Consider the following 18,785-nt stretch of genomic DNA (forward strand, 5'->3'; position numbering starts at 1 on the left):
ACAGCACATATGACAAGAAAGTGCTGACCGCAACAGCTACTGGTAAGAGCCTGACTGAACCCTCCTCCCATGAAGAGGCAGACTCACAGTTAATGTTGCATGTGTCTGATGCAGCCACCAAAGGGCATCAAAGAATAACTGTCAGAACTGCTGACACTGATGATGTCATCCCTGTGTCCAGTTTGCACAAAATACCTCACCCTGTGTCGGAAGTATGGGTATCCTTTTGGGTCAGAAAGCATCACAGATACATCGCAGCACATAAAATAGCTGGTGCTTTGGGTCCCTCAAAAGCAAACTCATTGGCAATCTTCCACACCTTTACCGGCTGTGACGTTGCAGAGATTCCAGACAACATCATGAGCCTCCTGGAACAGTTTGTGGCACTCTGGTATGACAGAATGGGAGGGCTATCCAAAGTCAATGAAGTCAGACAGCATCTGTTCACAAGGAAGCCCAGGGCTTTGGAGCATATGCCCCCAACACAAACAGCCCCCCAACAACACACACTGCAAGCATCGTATCAAGGAGGCCATGTGTGGGGACAGGTGCTTCATAAGGATCTTGAATTACCAGATCCTGCAGATTGGGGATGGGAGAAGCAAGATGGATCACCCACGGTACCAAAGTGGACAACCCTCCCTCAAGCTCAAGAAAGCTGCTATGAACTTATACATTGTAAGTGCAAGAAAGCATGTGCACCTCCCTGCAAATGCTACACAAATGGCTTGAAGTGCACAGCTCTTTGTATTTGTGAAGGACAATGCTTTCAGAAGCGATTCATTTTGTCTCAATTGCAGTTGTAATGATTATGCATATACTACATTTTGAATTTTTGTAAACTGGGAGCTCATTATGGATGTTGTAGGATCCATGCTTAACCAAAGACTAAAATAGTCCACCTTCAAGTTGTTCCTTTGTAATATGTAAATATGTATCTCTGACTGGCTATAGGTTATATAACGTACATGTTGCAATAAGCAAAGTGAGTTTAAGTATTGTCTCTCATGTCGCGTTAAAGAGATATGTCAGATGTTTCAGAAAAACAAATAAATATCCTCATTCAAATATGCATTCTTATACAAAAATTTTTCTACTTTAATACTCACTACTGTATATATTGGTGCATTTGCAAGTATGCTGAAGTATAGTCATGAGGTTTGATTTGAAAAGTTACAATAACAGAATACCTGTGCAGTATAATGTTATTAAAAGTATTACCAAACAAGTAAATATCTATGTCAGCTATTTTGAAAATGGCAGACATTATTTAACTTACGTAAATAATAAAAATGCTGAAATTAATTTGTAGAGACTTGGGAAAGACATTCAAATAATTTTATACATGCGAGAGGAAGTAATGGAGCCCAAAGTTAGTCTAATATGGCTAAATAACAAAATATGAGGTGATAATCGGTCCTTAGATTGCAAGCCCCATACTGGCCATCTAGGGACAGGGGTGATTGGGGTCCATATCCAAAAATGTTCAGTGGGGGTTAAAGTAAACATGTGCAAAGTTTTATGCTTCTACTCCAAAGTGCACAATCACGTCCAAAATCTAGATTGATTCTAAGGCTTCAATGAAGGGTTGGTTAAGCTTTGTATGACAAGCAATAGATCCCAGTAGGGTGACTTGACAGGCCTGAGAACAAGAAGAGTATAGTTTTCTTTAGCTCAATGAAAGATACAGACAGCCTGATGACAGAACCTCTCGCTGAACTACCAAGCAACCATTAAGAGGCGATAAAAAAATTTAAAATTACCTGGTGATTTCAACACCTACTAAATACCAATCTCTGCTAAATACCAATCTCTGAGGAAGCTCTTCACCAATGCACTGACAGAAAAGTAAATACTAACTGAAAATATAATACAATGAAAAGTCTGTAACAAATAAAGTACGAACGTATCCTTAATTAGCTTAAGTTGTGGGGGACATAAGCAAAGTGCAACTAAGTTGGCAGACACACTCAATAAAAGAGTTTTCTGTTCCAGAACCCTACAGCCATTGGGAGCTAGTAGTTCTACTGTTTTTCCCTTTGTTGGTCGAGGTGTCTGAATTTTGGACAATATGTAAGAGTAATGGGTTTGTTTTGAGACATTTGAGATTTATATGGTAATCACAGTGGACCAGAGTTTAAAAACAATGGAATTAACTTGTTTCTAGTGCACAGTACTGTACTTACAAGTGATGTTATGATACTGGTGTAAAATGTATATGCCTTCTGCAGAAATAAACATAAAACAGACAGACTGTACAAACCAAAGTAAACAAAGGTGACACTTAAAATTCTATAAACAGTTAAATGCACAAAACTATGTATTTAAATGTATACACTTTTATAATTAGTAAGAGTACGGCCAACAATATGATACTGGATGATAACCCATGCACTCCGAGTTGGACACCTTTCCAGTGGCTATCCATCGAGTCCTGGGATCCACGCATGACAGAGTTGGCCGAGGGGGCAACTACCCGGGGGCAAATCCCACCGGCTTCCCTTGGACCTCCGGTTTGCCTCCTCCCAGGTTTAGGGGAGTTTGACAGGGATCTTTGCATAGGAGCGTCGGTGGGATGAGTAATCACCTCATCCACAGACTCTACACTTGCACCGTGATCACTAACACTTATCTTGTCCATGAGACCTCTGACTGAAGCCCCAATTTGGGCTACAGTATTTACCAAGACTAAATATCTGGTCTAACCTGGCCCTGAGACTGCGAATGGCATTGGGTTTGGAAGATTGGGAGCTAGGTAACGGAGTTGCTGGAAAAGTCGGAGGGCTGGAGATAGGGGAAAAAGTAGTCACAGGCGTAGAAAGAGGGGGTGCATCAGGAGAACCCTGGCTAGCAGAACCACTAGCTTCGGCTCTAGTGGCTGCCTTTCTCTGCCTATTTCTTTCAAGTTTGTCCAAATGAGTAGTCACAGTCTTCCACTTCCCCTGATCCCAATCCCTACATTCATCACAAGTTAGATCAGAAGTGCAAATTTGCCCTCTGCAATGACAGCAAATACAATGAGAGCCATATTTGGCTGATGTAAGTCTGGTATTGTAGCTTTTGCTGCATAACCAGATGAGTCAAACTAGAGTCAGACACAATAAAAGTCACAACCAGGTAAAGTCAATATAATTAGCGTGAATGTCACCAAAGTAAAGAACAGTTCACCAAAGATGACAATAGCCACAACCATCTGGTGAAACAAAATCCAAACAAAAGCTGCTCAAACAACTGATGATGAGATGTTGACTGGCAGAAACGAACTGAGCTCTTCAGCTGTGTTGTATCTATCCTTCCCCGAAAGTGGGCGGGGCGAGTTACCTACACCATAATAATAGAAAGCTACCGCGAATTTCAAATTTAAGCTGCTGCGATAGTTAAAAACTACTAGCTATGTAGTTACTTGGTAAGTTACTTATATAAAAATTATTTTATGCTTGAGTGATTAAACTGAAAATCAGGCACCTAAAACTATAAGCAAATTATTTTGTTCACTTCCTCCTTGCCTTCGCTATTTGCTGAGCAAGATATTTTGAGAAAATACATGGATAAATTTGTCAAATATATTCTTCAGTTATATTGATACCAAGGTGATAAAAGACAAAGAGCAACTAGATATTTGGAATTTAGGTTTCACATACAACTGATTTTTCCTCACTAAAGTTGAAATAAAATGCTAAGTGAGCAATTATTTGAGTCATGAGAGTACAAGCAACTAAAATGCAGTGTGTAAAATGTGAAGTCTTCGAAAAAGCAGCATTACCATCTTATTGTTTTTAACTGCTAGATCAGGAGTTTTTATGTTTTTCCCCTACAAATTTTGTGGGGTTCAAGAACAAAGTAATAGTTATTCCATTATTATAATGGAAAAGTCTCAAGTTAACAGTTTTTGATGCAAAGTTTAATTGTAAATGATAACATGTAGTAACCCTAGTTACAAGACAATATTTTGTGCTGCCAACAATTGCTAAATCTTTGAAGAGCAAACACGGCATTAAAAAATGAACTCCACAGTTTTGCAACTCTGTGCCAGTGAACAAGAGGATGGTTGCATGCATGGCTTAGAAGAAAGAGAATTGTTTTGATATTAATTTTTTTGAAATTTTTAAAGACAATTTGCATCTTAGACAAAAATACTGCATTCTTTCAGAAACCTCAACAATGAACGAAAAAATAAAGTCCTCTACTTAAACAAACGAGACACAGGACCATCAAGTGATTGAAATCATTACCTAGGAATGAATGAATTATGAAACTTAGGCAGCTGAGCACTGGGGCACTTTCTACCAATCAGTGCTTAAGAGAACAAAAAGAGGGAGTGGGAATGCTTAAGCAATAAGCTCAAAACATCATGAAAATCAATGAGAAGTAGTACATGGCTCTAAAGGTGAAACTAAGAGAAAACCCCACATCTGCGCTAGGAAGTAGTAGTTAATTGGACAGCAAGTTGGCAGAAAAGAAGCGGGAATGGCAGTACTGTGCAGTAAACGATTAAGAAGTGGAACTAACCCCCTATGGTAATCATTACCTACAGATTCATTATCACTGTGCACATACATACTTAAACATAAGCTTTACTTTGTGTTGATAAATTTCATCAAAATAACAAAATAAAAAATCAAATGCATACATGAGCATGCTTCAACACCACCAAAAGCCCTACAAGCAGCCTGATGACTCTCCGTTCTCCATCGAAACACTCAGCCATGCTAGACAATGCTATATCCCTCTTGTTTATTCAGAGAGAGAGAGAGAGAGAGAGAGAGAGAGAGAGAGAGAGAGAGAGAGAGAGAGAGAGAGAGAGAGTCTGTCTTTTGAATGGTTTCATTCTGGTGGGGTGAAGATCACTTTGTCAAGGCCTTTCCTTCATCTAATGGTATAAATTTTCATGAAGCAATGGACACTCAGGTCTGTTTTTTTTTTTAATCTGTGTCTCTTACCCCTGACATGACCCAAAGGAGTTCATTACTGTTAATAAATTGAGAAACACATCACTGTACCTTAACAGTGGACCACATATAGTCACAATCTTGGCAATCCAATAACCAACTGGGACATTTTCTTCATTGTGATGGATTACCTCCAAGATCTGACCAACTTCCATGCCAGATTCAAGACTCTTCTCCACCTGAAACAATAAGAGAACTTACACACCACTCAAACAATAGGAATATTCTTGTTATGGTAGGTAAGCTTACCTTTTTGCCTTAAAACAAAGTCTACTTGAAATAAACTAATCCCTAACACCACGAGATGTGATACAGTAATAAAAATAAATTTACAAATTCTAGTTTCACACCAAACAAACCACTGTTTTGGCAAATCTTTACACAGCCAAAGGGGTATTAGTGTTATTCTGAAACAGAAAATGAGTAATTAGTGGCAGTTCAAAATGAACTTGTTTCATCACAACCCCATCAATCCTATAATGATTGCATTTGTGGTTTCAAAATGTCCCCAGATTCAGTCTTCTAATGATTGCATTTGTGGTTTCAAAATGTCCCCAGATTCAGTCTTCTAATGATTGCATTTGTGGTTTCAAAATGTCCCCAGATTCAGTCTTCTGTCTTTCAGATGGGGTGATTGTTCTTGCATGTGCTACCTGAATTCACTGGTAGGAACCAACAACCCTCTTCAATCATTGTCGGGCTGTAGCACTGTTCAGCTCTATCTGAATTTTCCCAGCTTTTTTATATTGTAATCTTGGCAGAGTCCAGTTATCAATATTCAATAACAATCATTAACCCTTCTTTATTCTCCATTTTTCATTGCTGATTCATTATTCCTTCAGCCTTTCCACTTTTCTCTATCAATTCTATTCTACCCGTGACAAAACGATTATTTCTACTGTGAATTTTGGTCACAGTCAGTACCTTGCATACTTCATGTAATTACCAATATTTTTTTATGTCTTCCTTTGGTTAAATTTTTCTTTTGATGTCTGAGTACTGTTTTGCTTGCCCAATATCAGCCAACAAGTTACTTTGTTAGCACTCAGAAGAATTTTGTTGCACTGCTTCTTTGTGTTTGTTGTGTGCTAAGTACTACTTCAGGTTTTTTACTGCTTCACTTTATTTCTTTCTGCATTTGTATGACTTGTTCCTAAAAGAATACAATCCTTTGTGTTTTATACAGAAGTATCTTCAGTGACAGGTGAATTGGTCCTGGAAGCTTCTTAACATGGTAATTCCACAGTGGCAGGTGAGGGGGCGGGGAGTGCCACCCATTCACTAACCTGCAGACACTCACTTTATCTTCAGTCATCAGTAAGCCTCTGATTCTCTGATCATGACTCGTTTTAAAATATTTCCATTTTGTGAATTTTTAGGCTCAGCAGTTGACAATTTTGCTTTTTCTCTGGACTTTGGTTTGTTGCTGTGTATGCATGACAGATGCTAACTCTCCTTCAAAAGGTAAATGTAACAGTAAATGTCCTTGGCAAACGTGTGTCTATGGGAATGCTTTACATCACCGATGACCACTGATCCTCACAGTTTCTGTTCCTTTTGCACGGGCTGAATATAAGCTGGGGATCTTTACTGGAAAAGTGCTGAATGGTCTCCTTCTCAGGGGAAGAGGTATGGAACCAAATAAAGAAGCGTACAAAAATCCTGCTATTTCATCGGGACATAATACACCTCCCTTCCCTCTCATGCAAAATATACCGAGAGATGCATTAGCAATTCTCTGGTAGACATCAAAGGTGCCTCACACTGAGGGACCTGGGGCAACCTGATTGAACTGCAAGGTCTGGATCAGTTTCATTTAGGACTTGGCCCTCTTCTGTTTCTCATTGTTCTTTCCAAGATGTACAACCCATGGGGGAATCTTAGAGGATGGTGGAAGACTGGTCTGCTCTCACCACTCATGATAGGCATGGCACTGGACTGGTGACTGTCCCACATGTGGACATCAACCATTCCCCTGTTCTGGTCTACACCTTTTTTTAATAGCCAAATCTCTGGATTCCATAAGAATTCTGAGACTCTTTTCAAGATGTTAGGTGTAACTTTTAATAAGGAACTGACTTTTAAGAAGCATATAAGTAATACTGCTTCCTCTGTTTTTCAAAAAGTTGGTATACAGCCAAAATGTTTTCGAATGGTTCAGGAAGAAGCTATTATATCTAAGTGTTGCAACTCTTTTCTTCTTCTTTGTTAACAGTACTATTTTCCCGTGTGGCCTTTTGGGTGCCGATTCTCACTTCAAACTTGTGGATAGAGTTATGACATCAGTCAAGTTTATTTTACCAATTCTTGATGTTAACTTGTGGCACAATGGTAATGTGAGTTCATTATGTTTGCTGCATAAAGTGTACTACAATAACAAAAAACCTTTGCTCGACCTAGCTATTTTTGCATGCAACACTAGACAGGCTGCTGCTGCAAACAGTGAGTCATTTTCTGGTATCAGGTTTAATACTACTCAGTTTTCTAACAGTTTTATTTTGCTTACAACTAAAATGTTGAATGGTTTGTCTAGTGCAGTTGTGGAGTCCCCTGATCTCCGAATGTTGAAGCAAGGACCAATGCACTCCTGCTTTCTGCTGGCATCTTCTGAATTCATGTGTATCAGTTTTACTTTTTATTCCAACATGTTCAATTATTTTTTACATTTTCCTTTAACTTGTCACTCTTTGCAGGCTGATTTCCCTCTGGTTTTCAGCTGAAAAGTGAAATAAATAAAGAAAGGTACTTCAGTAATCTCTCAGCTTTTTGGGGTATCAACTCTGCTGTCTTTTTGGTGCACTTGGTCGAGTCAAAGGCTTCTCTTCTGTTCCTGCTACTGGGGTCCCTGCCTTGGCAATAAACTCCCTGCTGCCGTCGCTATTCCTACCTCTGCTGTTGTTAAAGCTGTAACTCCTGATGCAATATGACCAATGACAATCAATACTGCTTCCCAAACCTCTTATTTCCCTGCATGGTTGTCCACTTCCTCACCAACCTCCTCCTCCTCCTCTCAGTCTGTATGCTATATATACCTGATGAAGGAAATACGAACAGCTACCCCAGCACTGCAAATTTTTCAATAACATCATCACCAATCCTCTCTATGCCTCTCAGCCAGAAAGTGAGGGAGGATCTTGCCTTGTAATTGGATGATAAAAACCTCCCTGTGGGAGTTCCTATGACCTACCACTCTGGTAATGTTTCTGTTCTCTGACACATCAATATAAGGACGACAGAGGCAGCTTTCCTACTTCTGTGCTTGCTGGTAAGGCAGATGCATGAGTTGGTAGTTCACCATGCCACTGAGTTGTCAGGATGAGATGAATGATACATCTTGATAGTAGGGGACGGCTCTCCAAGTTGTGTGGAATACCAGCGATTAATTTTTGAAACACAGCTTGACGAAAACTTTCTGATATTCTGCTCCCCTGTCCAAGACCCACGGCAAATTTTGAAGCAGCCTTTCAAAATCCATGGAACAACCTGGATATACACCTTCCTCTGTTTAGCCTGATTCATTGAGTGATCACCTGCACACTAATCACCCCACAACTCAGGATGACCCTGGTGGTTCCTCGTTGAGCAAAAGCAGAGTGGTATTTAGATCTGTTGAACTGTTTCTTATTGAAGCCCCAAAAGAAAGCCCCAAAGGTAAACTCTGCAGAGATACCACCAGTCCAGCAGCTCCTGCCAAAAAGAGGCTTTTTTGCAGGGCTGCACTGGACACTGAAGGCCCCACTTAAATTTCAGGTATAAATTTTAATTAGTTACTTAACTCTCCTATCTTTCAATTCATTACAGCACAGGTAAGATAAGAAATCTGTCTAAAACATGGTCACAAATAGTTTTTAGAACAGTACTTTTAAATCTCAAAGTGATGATGACATTTCTGATATTTCATACTGAAACATGTGAACAATGAAGGTATGAACAAATTACTGTACTAAACAACATGAGGCATTCAATATCATAACATACTGTATAATGATAAAAGGTTTCCCTATACCATTTTATAAAACACTGGCATTAAAAATTATGATATACACTGGCATTAAAAATCATGATATACAATGAGGAAAGATTCCCTTAAGATATTTATAAACATTTTCATTCAACATCATGAAGTACTTTAAAGAAGGGTTTCCATATGGCCATTTAAAATACCATACACAATTGTGGAATAACTAGAATTAAAATATCAGTGGTAGAAACTTATCCTCAATTCTCACGATTCTTAAGAAAACATATCACCTTTTCGAAGACTTTTTCTGGTAATGCAATATTTTTATTATGTACTTTATCTCTTCAGTTGTGTACTGCTTTTTTCCTTTTACAGTACTTTTCACCAGTACCATGTGGTCTCTTCCATACTTAACTTCTTAATTTTGTCTTACCCTAATTTGTGAAACTGGTCTCAAGACAAATCCTTGGGTTACCTATAGGTTTACAAATGTGATTCAATGGTCTGGTTGAACTACTTTACAAAAATATATTTCTAGAACAAAAATTATTTGGTTCTGCATACGTATTTAATTTTATCAATCATTTAATTGAGCATTTCTGTGAGACATACAATTAATTTCAAATTGTAGTTGCTTTATCAGCTTTTTTTTTATGACAGGAAGCAAGCTATTTTGCAAAGATTTGGTGGTCACGAGTAAATGATGTGCTGTACTTACATGATAAAAGGCGGAGGGTGGCACAGCTTCTGTTTGTGTCTCTTCTAGGTATTCCTCCCACTCAAATTCTTCATCTGAAAGGACAGTTACACAATGGAATCAAGTTTGAGATACAAAGATCATATTTTCATAATAAAATTAAGTTTCATATGTACTTACCAAGTAATTGCATAGCTAAGGTTTATACTTGCGTGACAAGCCTTTTTTTTTTTATTTCCGGTAGTGCCTCTATTGTTTTTTGTGTAGGCAACAGGATCCACCCACTATTGAAGCACTCGGGGAAACAACCGGCTGGTTAGTTCAATTCACATACTTGATGGTGATCATGACAGCTCCCCTTTATATCATGGCAATGGTTTGTGGGCTGACTTTCCAGTGTGGGAGCCAGCTTCTGAAGTCTCGCACCTTCTTTGGTGTTTCTCAGACAATCAGACGGGGTTTCTTTCCTATGAACCAGAACAACCTCAGCCTTTGCACCCTGAGTTTCTAGCAAAGTTTCCATCATATCAAGCACTACTGTTCTGGTAGCTGATCAGGTGGAAGGAGCATTATCCAAGTTAACTTCTCTATTCCTTTACTTCCCCCTTTACTTTAGAGTTTTAGAGTTCATTTCTTAGAGATAAATCAGTGTGACTCTTGCAATGTCTGATAAGATTATGCATGCCATAATGGTTATAGGGGGTTTGTTATTTGTTCTTGATTTCATACCAAGAACCAACTGACTGGTGGCCAGGAATTTTTTACATCATACTTCACCAAGCCTTCATTGTCCTCCATCATCATTAAAGGGTAAGGACTGTTTGCTCTGTCTGATAAGAACTATTATTCTTTAATTATGTTTGGTCAGATACTTCAGGGGAAATACCTCCATGCTACAGCTTTCCACGGGGAAAAAATTGGAGCAGTGCTACCAAACTTGGTCTCCTCTTGAAAACTTACAATAATGTAATGGTTAGAGAAAGCAAAACTAGCAAGAATGCAAGTCACCAGTTTCAAACATATTTTTCTTCTTTTCCTTTTTAACACAGACAGTAAGACATACCCTGTCTTAAAATGTCATAGAAGGCCATGCTACCCATGTTGGAAGAGGTTGATGGCTTGTAATTTTCTTCTTCGCTGATCCTTCACAGAAATAAAGTTTTTGAGGATTTTTGCAGCTGTCACGGTTAATTTTCTTTTCCAGTTCCAAAAGACTCTTAACCTGTTACACATGCCATAGGTTTGGACCTCACCTCTTACAACCTATAAGTTACTAGACCCCTTAAAGCACTGGATCCTACAGGCACTTGCAAATACTGTACAGGGGATTGCACATCCCAGCCTCCCACCTACAGCGGAATTGAGGCTCAAACATGACTATACTGTGGATGTCAAGTTTTCATGGCATAAAACTAGTTTTCATAAAAATCCATTAATCACGAATGCCCTTCCACCCCACTGGCCATTGAATATTGCTTCCTTCTACAGAGTTTTCAAGAAAAGTGAATTACTGTAAATACAAACCTATGGATCCAGAGGCAGTGTGTATAGTAAAACCTCGCTTTAACAGACCCAGAACCAATGGACATCGGATTTCACAGACAAAATCCGGCCAAGGGTAGTGGCTGCTATTGTTTACGTTTACTCACGGACTAACCTCGGCATTGGTGCGAAATTGGAACTTACCTCGGCATTGGTGCGAAATTGGAACTTACAGCATATTTCCGTGTATAAGACAACCTTTAGATAAGATGAGGTCGAAAATTATGGCAAATTTTCATGAATTTATCTCATATCTGTAGCATAAGATGACAGTAGAAGACGACTGCTAAATTACTAAACCATCTGTGAATAGGCTAGCTTTTGCAACTACAGGTATCTTTTGAAATACTGGCTATGTAAAGATGATACTATTTTCCTTACTATATCCCTAAATATTCAAAATAAACGAAATAACAAAGCCAATTCTATATCATGTTTTTCCAACACATCATCTAAAAGGGAAACCATTGTTTTGTCTACATTTCATCGCCAATCACAAACCCTTACAATACAATGATGTACGATAATTATCATACATAATTATCGTTCGTATGATTGAATTGTTCTAAACAGTTATTTACCACCAAAATGATAATGAATTTTTAATGAAAAATTAATATTATGTTATCCTAAATGTTATTACTACCATAATTACACTGCCATTTAAATGTCTGAAAGGTTACCGAAAGATAAAGATTGCTGTGAGCGCAACCAAAACTCAATGTTTACATTTTGTCAGCTGGCCTCGCACAGATAAAAGTTGATTTCACTGATATGGAATCATTCCTCGAATAGGCTATTTATTATGAAGATATGTCAATAATATATAAGGTAAAAATGGTTTTATTACCTTTATTATCAGTTTGCAGTATTTCATAATGTGAATCTTTTCATGTAAGTCGGTGGTTAGCCTATCACACCTAGGCTGAGGCTAGCCTACCAATAAACATCACAATAGACATAAAAAAAAAATGCTTCACTTTAATGGCCAATCCGCTCTAACAGATGACCTTCCCTCAAATTAGTCTGTTAAAGTGAGGTTTCACTGTATAGTAAGACTAGTTTATTCTTCTTCTCTCAGAAAGGAGACTGGTAAACTAAGAATATTCAGGATGAATACAGCCAAATATATATGATCTAAAAGTATTGGATAAAACTTGGCTTCTAATAAATTTATCCCAGACTTTAGCACTGATCACTGGCATCGTTGATTGATTAGTTCACTGTGCATGCTTTAAAAATCCTTTCTTAATTCTGAGCATATTTTGCATTCAAATCTTCTAAGAATCCACTACATAGTACCAGAAATGCAGTTAACTCTCACACTCAAGATTTTCTTTTGCAAGTTTTCTTCCAGCTGTGACCATGTTATGAATGATCTTCCTACTTACGAAGTTGAATCACTGGAGCTTCAGAAGTTCAAACTACAGTGTATATGCAAATGAATCTTTTATTGAGCATGCTCACATGATCCATTTCATAGTTTTAAGTGTTTTATATTTTCATTTATTTCTATTAAATAGTTTATTATCTCAACTTCTTTTCTGTAATAGTTTGCTTTCCCTGTTGGAGCCCCAGCTTGTACCATCTTGCTCTTCCAACTTGGGCTGTAACTTGGCTAATAATAATAACGGGTTTGTACGAAGAAACTTGTTTTATATTATGAAAACAATTTCCTTCACAAGGCTCCACAATATTAAAGTAGGTCATCTAACTTTTGACAGATTTCTGAAGAACACAAATATAGACGCTTGGTTTTATGTGAGCATTAGATAACAAGACAGTTATACTGTACTTATTGACAACATACACATCACTGTTCTTTCTGTCTGTGCTCTTCAATGCAAACTGCCTTCCGTGAACTGACCGATTTAAAATGGGGTACAAATTTGAATTCTGAAATTCTCAACACCAAGGTGAGTGCTTGATGTAGACAAAAAAAAATTAATGAGGTGCAGAAGATTATTCACTCTCCCTTGTTAATACACTAACGTGTTTATTCCTTCTTTTCATTTAACATTTCCATTATAGAATTCATCAGGCTCTTGAAAGTATACGGGATATGAGTAGATTAAAGAACTATCAATTAACCCCTTATGGATGGGTAACAATATATGTTTACATATAGCTTTGTGGTGGAGTCCTGGTAACATCCATCTATGTTCATGATTTTGTGCCATACAATTTAAACAAATTTTGCGGGAAAAGTGATCAGATCACTTCCATGGGTCATAAATGACTTCTGGCAACTCTTATACGGCCAGTATAGAAGCTCAGCAGATGAGAGAGGGATATCAGCTTGACCTGAGATGTCATGGTAGAATGTACGGCTACTCCCGAACCCAGGACATCTCGTAAATATTTTACAATAAATATACTCAGAATCTGTTACTGCTTTTAGTTCTTATCTAGTATGATATTGTGCAAGCTGTAATTATAATTTTACAAATAAAAAAAATATTAGAAAAAACACTTATAAGTTGGTAAAACTGGTGTATTTTTATGACTGTCTTTTAGAAAGAGGCCCTGCACATGGTTGGAAATATTCACTGCCAACTTACCCTGGAAGGCACAGAAAATTTTTAGAATTTTTTTTCTTATACCATGCACATATGCATATCTTCTTTCCACTGATTTTTTTTTAAATTGGCCATCCTTAAATTTAGCCCGGTCTAGGGGTGTGTTTAATATATTTAGCCCAGACTGTGAGGGTTAATAAAGTAAAATAATAAAGAAAAGACACACAATACCAAACTGAAGATCAACATGATGAACAGCAAAGGCGAGATATGGTTGTCAGAAGAGTCTTGCATGAGTGCTGACTCTCAAAACTATGTTCAGGAGAGAAGGAAATTGGAAATGGTGAATTTTCCCGACTACCACAAGAATTTAAAAAACTATTTACTTTAGAATTTGTTCACCCACATTTGCTGGATGTTTAACAACAGAGAACTGCCATTTATATTTAAGTACATATTAAAATACTGGCTGTATACATCAAATGAAAAACTACAACAATACACCGAGTAGAAACTAAACTACAAGAAAAGCTTTATCAGTACTGTATTACTGTATGAAATACAATACCATCATCACAAGAAATATCAGTTTCCTTAAGCAAAACAAAAAATAAACTCACCACTTGGAGGCTTCTCTGAGATTTCTGTTGCCTTGTTTGCTGAAGAGTCCGTCTCCTCATCAGCTTCTACAGGCTGGACTGCCTGGCTCTGTTCGTTATCCATGTCTGTGGAGCAAAATTAACTCTTCAATTAGGATGAAGTTCTATATTTCACTTTTATGATTTGTGGTGTTCTAGGTCAGATTAAGAAGGGGGGCTCAATTCAGGATTGGTTGGGTTAGGGACGGCAAAGTTAGGTGGGTCTGTAATGGCTTGGAGCATTCTAGGTCAGTTTAGGTAGGGGGTTCCAAGAGCGGGTGAAGCCTGTGTCAGGTGGGAAAAGTAAGGTTAGGGTAAATCCTTGTATGAGCCTTTGAAATCTTTGTATCCTTATGATACCTATTATGTAATATTGTACCTATTAAAGACAGGACTCAAAGATATTCTCTGACTACTTATCCATGGGCACCTGCACATAGGGGCATGGGGGGCACTTGCCCCCCCTGAAATCCTGGAAAAAATTATTATACACACATATATATATATATTAGTATAATGCAAAATAAAATAAAAAATATAAATTTTTTATATACATACTATTATTAAAATGCACTAATATGTAAGAAATAATTTTTTTGAGACACACCAGGATTTTCTTACGATTAGTCAAGTCTACAAAAATAAATGCATGGGCCTCAAACATGGAATGAATTGCTACAAGAAATAAAAAATCTATTTTTTTTTCTTGTAGATTTTCCTTCCATGTTAGGGGCCCACACTTTTATTTTTGTAGCCATGATTAATTGTAAGAAAATCCTGGTGTCTCAAAAATTATTCTGTATTTTTTGGTGCATTTTAATAAATGCATGTCTATAAATTTTTTTGATATTTTTTTATTTAATACTTTTCAGTTTTGACAGAAATTGTAACTGATTTGTGATTGTAGTTAATGAAAGTAATATCTGTTTCCAGATGGAAGGTGAGGGGGGGGAGGAGAAAGGAGAGGGAAGGGGGAAGGGGGAGGAGGGGAAGAAAATGGGAAGGGATGAAGGGGAAAGAGGGGAGGGGTGGAGGAGGAAGGGGTAAGGGAGGGAAAGGGAAGTTTTGCATTGATCATTCATTGATAAAAATAAGCTAATGAATCAATACAGCAGAAATAAAATTAATTCATGAAAGGAAAGAAGATTCTAATATCATGTAAAAGTGTCAGGTTGATTTGACCTTTCATTTGTTATTACTTTGAGATTTAAAAAAAACAAAAAATGTGCCGAAGTTTCTTCGGCGCAATCTGAGTTTTCTGTACAGCTTATAATCAAGGCCACCGAAAATAGATCCTCTTTCGGTGGTCTCGGTATAATGCTGTATGAACAGCAGCCCATGAAACTTTAACTACGGCCATGTGGTGGCCTATCCTATATCCAGAAGCACGATTATGGCTAACTTTAACCTTAAATAAAAACTACTGGGGCTAGAGGACTGCAATTTGGTATGTTTGATGACTGGAGGGTGGATGATCAGCATACCAATTTGCAGCCCTCTAGCCTCAGCAGTTTTTAAGATCTGAGGGCAGGCAGAAAAAGTGCGGACAGACAATGCCATCACAATAGTTGGTAGAACTAAGCAATACCTCAGCACAGGGTATTACTTTGGAAATTGATTTTTCCTACAGTATTTTGGTTGCTTATCAAGAATTTACTGTTATTTTTAGTCGGTCGACAGTAATTAACCTGCAATTAACCTCAGAAGTTGTATGCTGGCCATCCTGGATTGCTATCTCACATGCACAGTGTTATAGGACCGCTTCCGGTAAAGTGTCATTTCCTTCACCAGGGGGCCTGCTAAGTTAGGTTAGGGTAAGTTAGGTTAGTATAGTTCCTTTTATAATAGGTTTCCTTAGCCAATCCCTTCTGGAACATAAGGTTCCCTGATGACTTGCGCATGCCCGGAACCACTAGCGGATCCATGGGGGGCACCCGGGCATGTGCCTCCACCCACGAAAAATAATGACAAAATAATAATAATGAAGATTTGGATAATAATAACATAAATAAGAAATATAAAAATGGGAAAAAATTGATTATAGAAATAATAATAAAACAGAGTATATATATATATATATATATATATATATATATATATATATATATATATACATATGTATGTATGTATATGAAAATTGGTGGACGCCCCATGAAATTTTTCTGGATCTGCTAATGCGCGGAACCATTCCATAACATCAACATGGCAGTCCACTCTTTCTCCCAACAATTCCAAAACTCCCCATTCCCAAAGGGTTCCCAACCACGTTGGGTAGAGATAGAGGTGAATAATAATTAACCGACAATAAATAACACCAACTCTTTCATCGGCAACACTAAAAGAACAGGAAAACTCCATTTCGAAGGTAACAGTCCGTGCAGAGCTCTTGCTTAGAAATACCCAATACCCAATAGTTTTCTTTTACAATAAACTAAAACTAGACTACGGCAGCCTGCGGCCCAGTTTAAAATGATCCTTCAATTAGAGTTTAAAATTATTTTATATATATACATTCATCAACATTAGCTAAAGAGACTTAAGGCTAGCCTAATATTCTTCAGTCCATAGAGTCACTAGCGGATCCAGGTGGGGTGGCACCTGGGCACGTTGCCCCCCATGAAAAATAATGACAAAATAATAATATAGAAGATATAAATAACATAAATGAGAAACATCAAAATAGGAAACAAATTGGTGCCGTCGGCTGCGCGGAGCTACTATAGAGTTCTGCCTTAATTATCCATTTTACCTCGTTTTTCGAGCTCTTACGAAAATCCAGACAGATTTAGATTGATAATAAACACAATAAATCTAGGTCAATCACAGTAAATTACCGAAACTCATATACTTATTATACCCTGACTTACGGTAAGTATTAATCCGAGACACAATTACGGCCGAAGCTACCTGTTCAAAGTTTTCACTTAAGGAATTATTACCCAAGAATTTATCGGTGTAACTATGATACTACTTTAAAGACATTCTTTCAAATGCTTTCAGAATAACTGCGTCAATTTAAATGGCCACATAAAACACGTGCACGTAATAAAATCACTTATGCCCGAAGACTGGACGAGAAAAACTACGCGGCGGTGACTCAGGAAGAGCTTCAGGTATTGCATTAAAAACAACACAGAGCTGAACATAACTTTCGTATCATTAGAGTGGTAAAATTTTTCCTTTTTTTGTTTTTTTTAGAAATGGAGTGCAAATTCTCAAGTTCTTTTGGGGTAATTTCATTAAAGTTATGTAATTTGATTTCCCAGAAGCTGATCACAACTTTCGTATGATTAGAGTTGTAAGATTTTTTCTTTTTTTTTGGAAATGGAGTGCAAATTCTCTAGTTCTTTTGGGGTAATTTCATTAAAGTTATGTAATTTGATTTCCCAGAAGCTGAACATAACTTTCGTATCATTAGAGTGGTAAGACTTTTTTTTTTTTTTTTTTTTTTTTTTTTACAAATGGAGTGCAAATTCTCTAGTTCTTGGGGGATAATTTCATTAGAATTGTGTAATTTGATTTCCCAGAAGCTGATCACAACTATCGTATGATTAGAGTTGTAAGATTTTTCCTTTTTTTTTTTTTTTGGAAATGGAGTGCAAATTCTCTAGTTCTTGGGGGATAATTTCATTAGAATTGTGTAATTTGATTTCCCAGAAGCTGATCACAACTTTCGTATGATCAGAGTGGTAAGATTTTTCCTTTTTTTGTTATTTTTTTTTAGAAATGGAGTGAAATTCTCTAGTTCTTTAGGGCAGCTCATTTGTTAATTTATCTCTGACTAAAACACAATTTTAATTGCGTTAAATGAACAAATAATTAATTAATAAGTTTATATGTATTATATACGTATTTTTATGTATGTATATGTATACATATTATATATGTATTATATTATATATGTATTTATATGTATATATATGACAGAAATATTTTCTGTTAAAACAGAATTCCATCATCAAATATATATTTGCCTGAGGAGAGAGACAGTTCAGTCTCTGAAACATAGCTTCTGTTTTCCACATTTTGGCGTTTCAATGGGTTCCTTATATATATATATATATATATATATATATATATATATATATATATATATATATATATATATATATATATATATATGTGTGTGTGTGTGTGTGTGTGTGTGTGTATATGTATGTATGTGTGTGTGTGTGTATTATACATACATTATGATGTAATACTTCGTACTACATGCTCCGCTAAGTTGTGATAATCAGCACTGTACGCCCAAGCAGAAAAGTCTTTAGAGTATCTTGAACACCTTGTTGGGGTAAATACTCCCTAAATAGTGAATGAGCTTCTTCACCTGCGGAAAATGACAGTCAGTCATTTGCTTTTGCAGTGGATAAAACCACACTATCCATGTAACGCTGTGGTATGATATTCAACAAATCTGGGGAAATAACGTCTGCAGCTCAGTATTCTGTATGTGTTGGAAACCAGTAAAAATTAGGCAAT

The 18,785-nt window shown here is 37.1% G+C and overlaps 1 protein-coding gene across 4 annotated transcripts in view; it reads right to left on the reverse strand.

The window, feature by feature from the left end:
* Nucleotides 1-17,429, reverse strand: part of LOC136827793 (scm-like with four MBT domains protein 2) — a 38,315-nt gene extending 20,886 nt beyond the window's left edge. The window contains exons 1-4 of one of the 4 annotated variants that reach the window (XM_067085256.1): nt 17,174-17,429; nt 14,289-14,393; nt 9,629-9,702; nt 5,001-5,128 (exon numbers count right to left, since the gene is read on the reverse strand). In XM_067085256.1, the coding sequence (XP_066941357.1) occupies nt 5,001-5,128; nt 9,629-9,702; nt 14,289-14,391 (305 nt within the window). In that variant the 5' untranslated portion in view covers nt 14,392-14,393; nt 17,174-17,429. Of the gene's footprint in view, nt 1-5,000; nt 5,129-9,628; nt 9,703-13,894; nt 13,981-14,288; nt 14,394-17,173 lie in introns of those variants that run through there. The other 3 variants (XM_067085261.1, XM_067085269.1, XM_067085277.1) reach the window with 3 other exon arrangements.
* Between the last annotated feature and the right edge of the window lie 1,356 nt (nt 17,430-18,785).

This window comes from Macrobrachium rosenbergii, chromosome 3 (genome assembly GCF_040412425.1).
Source record: "Macrobrachium rosenbergii isolate ZJJX-2024 chromosome 3, ASM4041242v1, whole genome shotgun sequence".
Classification (NCBI taxonomy): Eukaryota; Metazoa; Arthropoda; class Malacostraca; order Decapoda; family Palaemonidae; genus Macrobrachium; species Macrobrachium rosenbergii.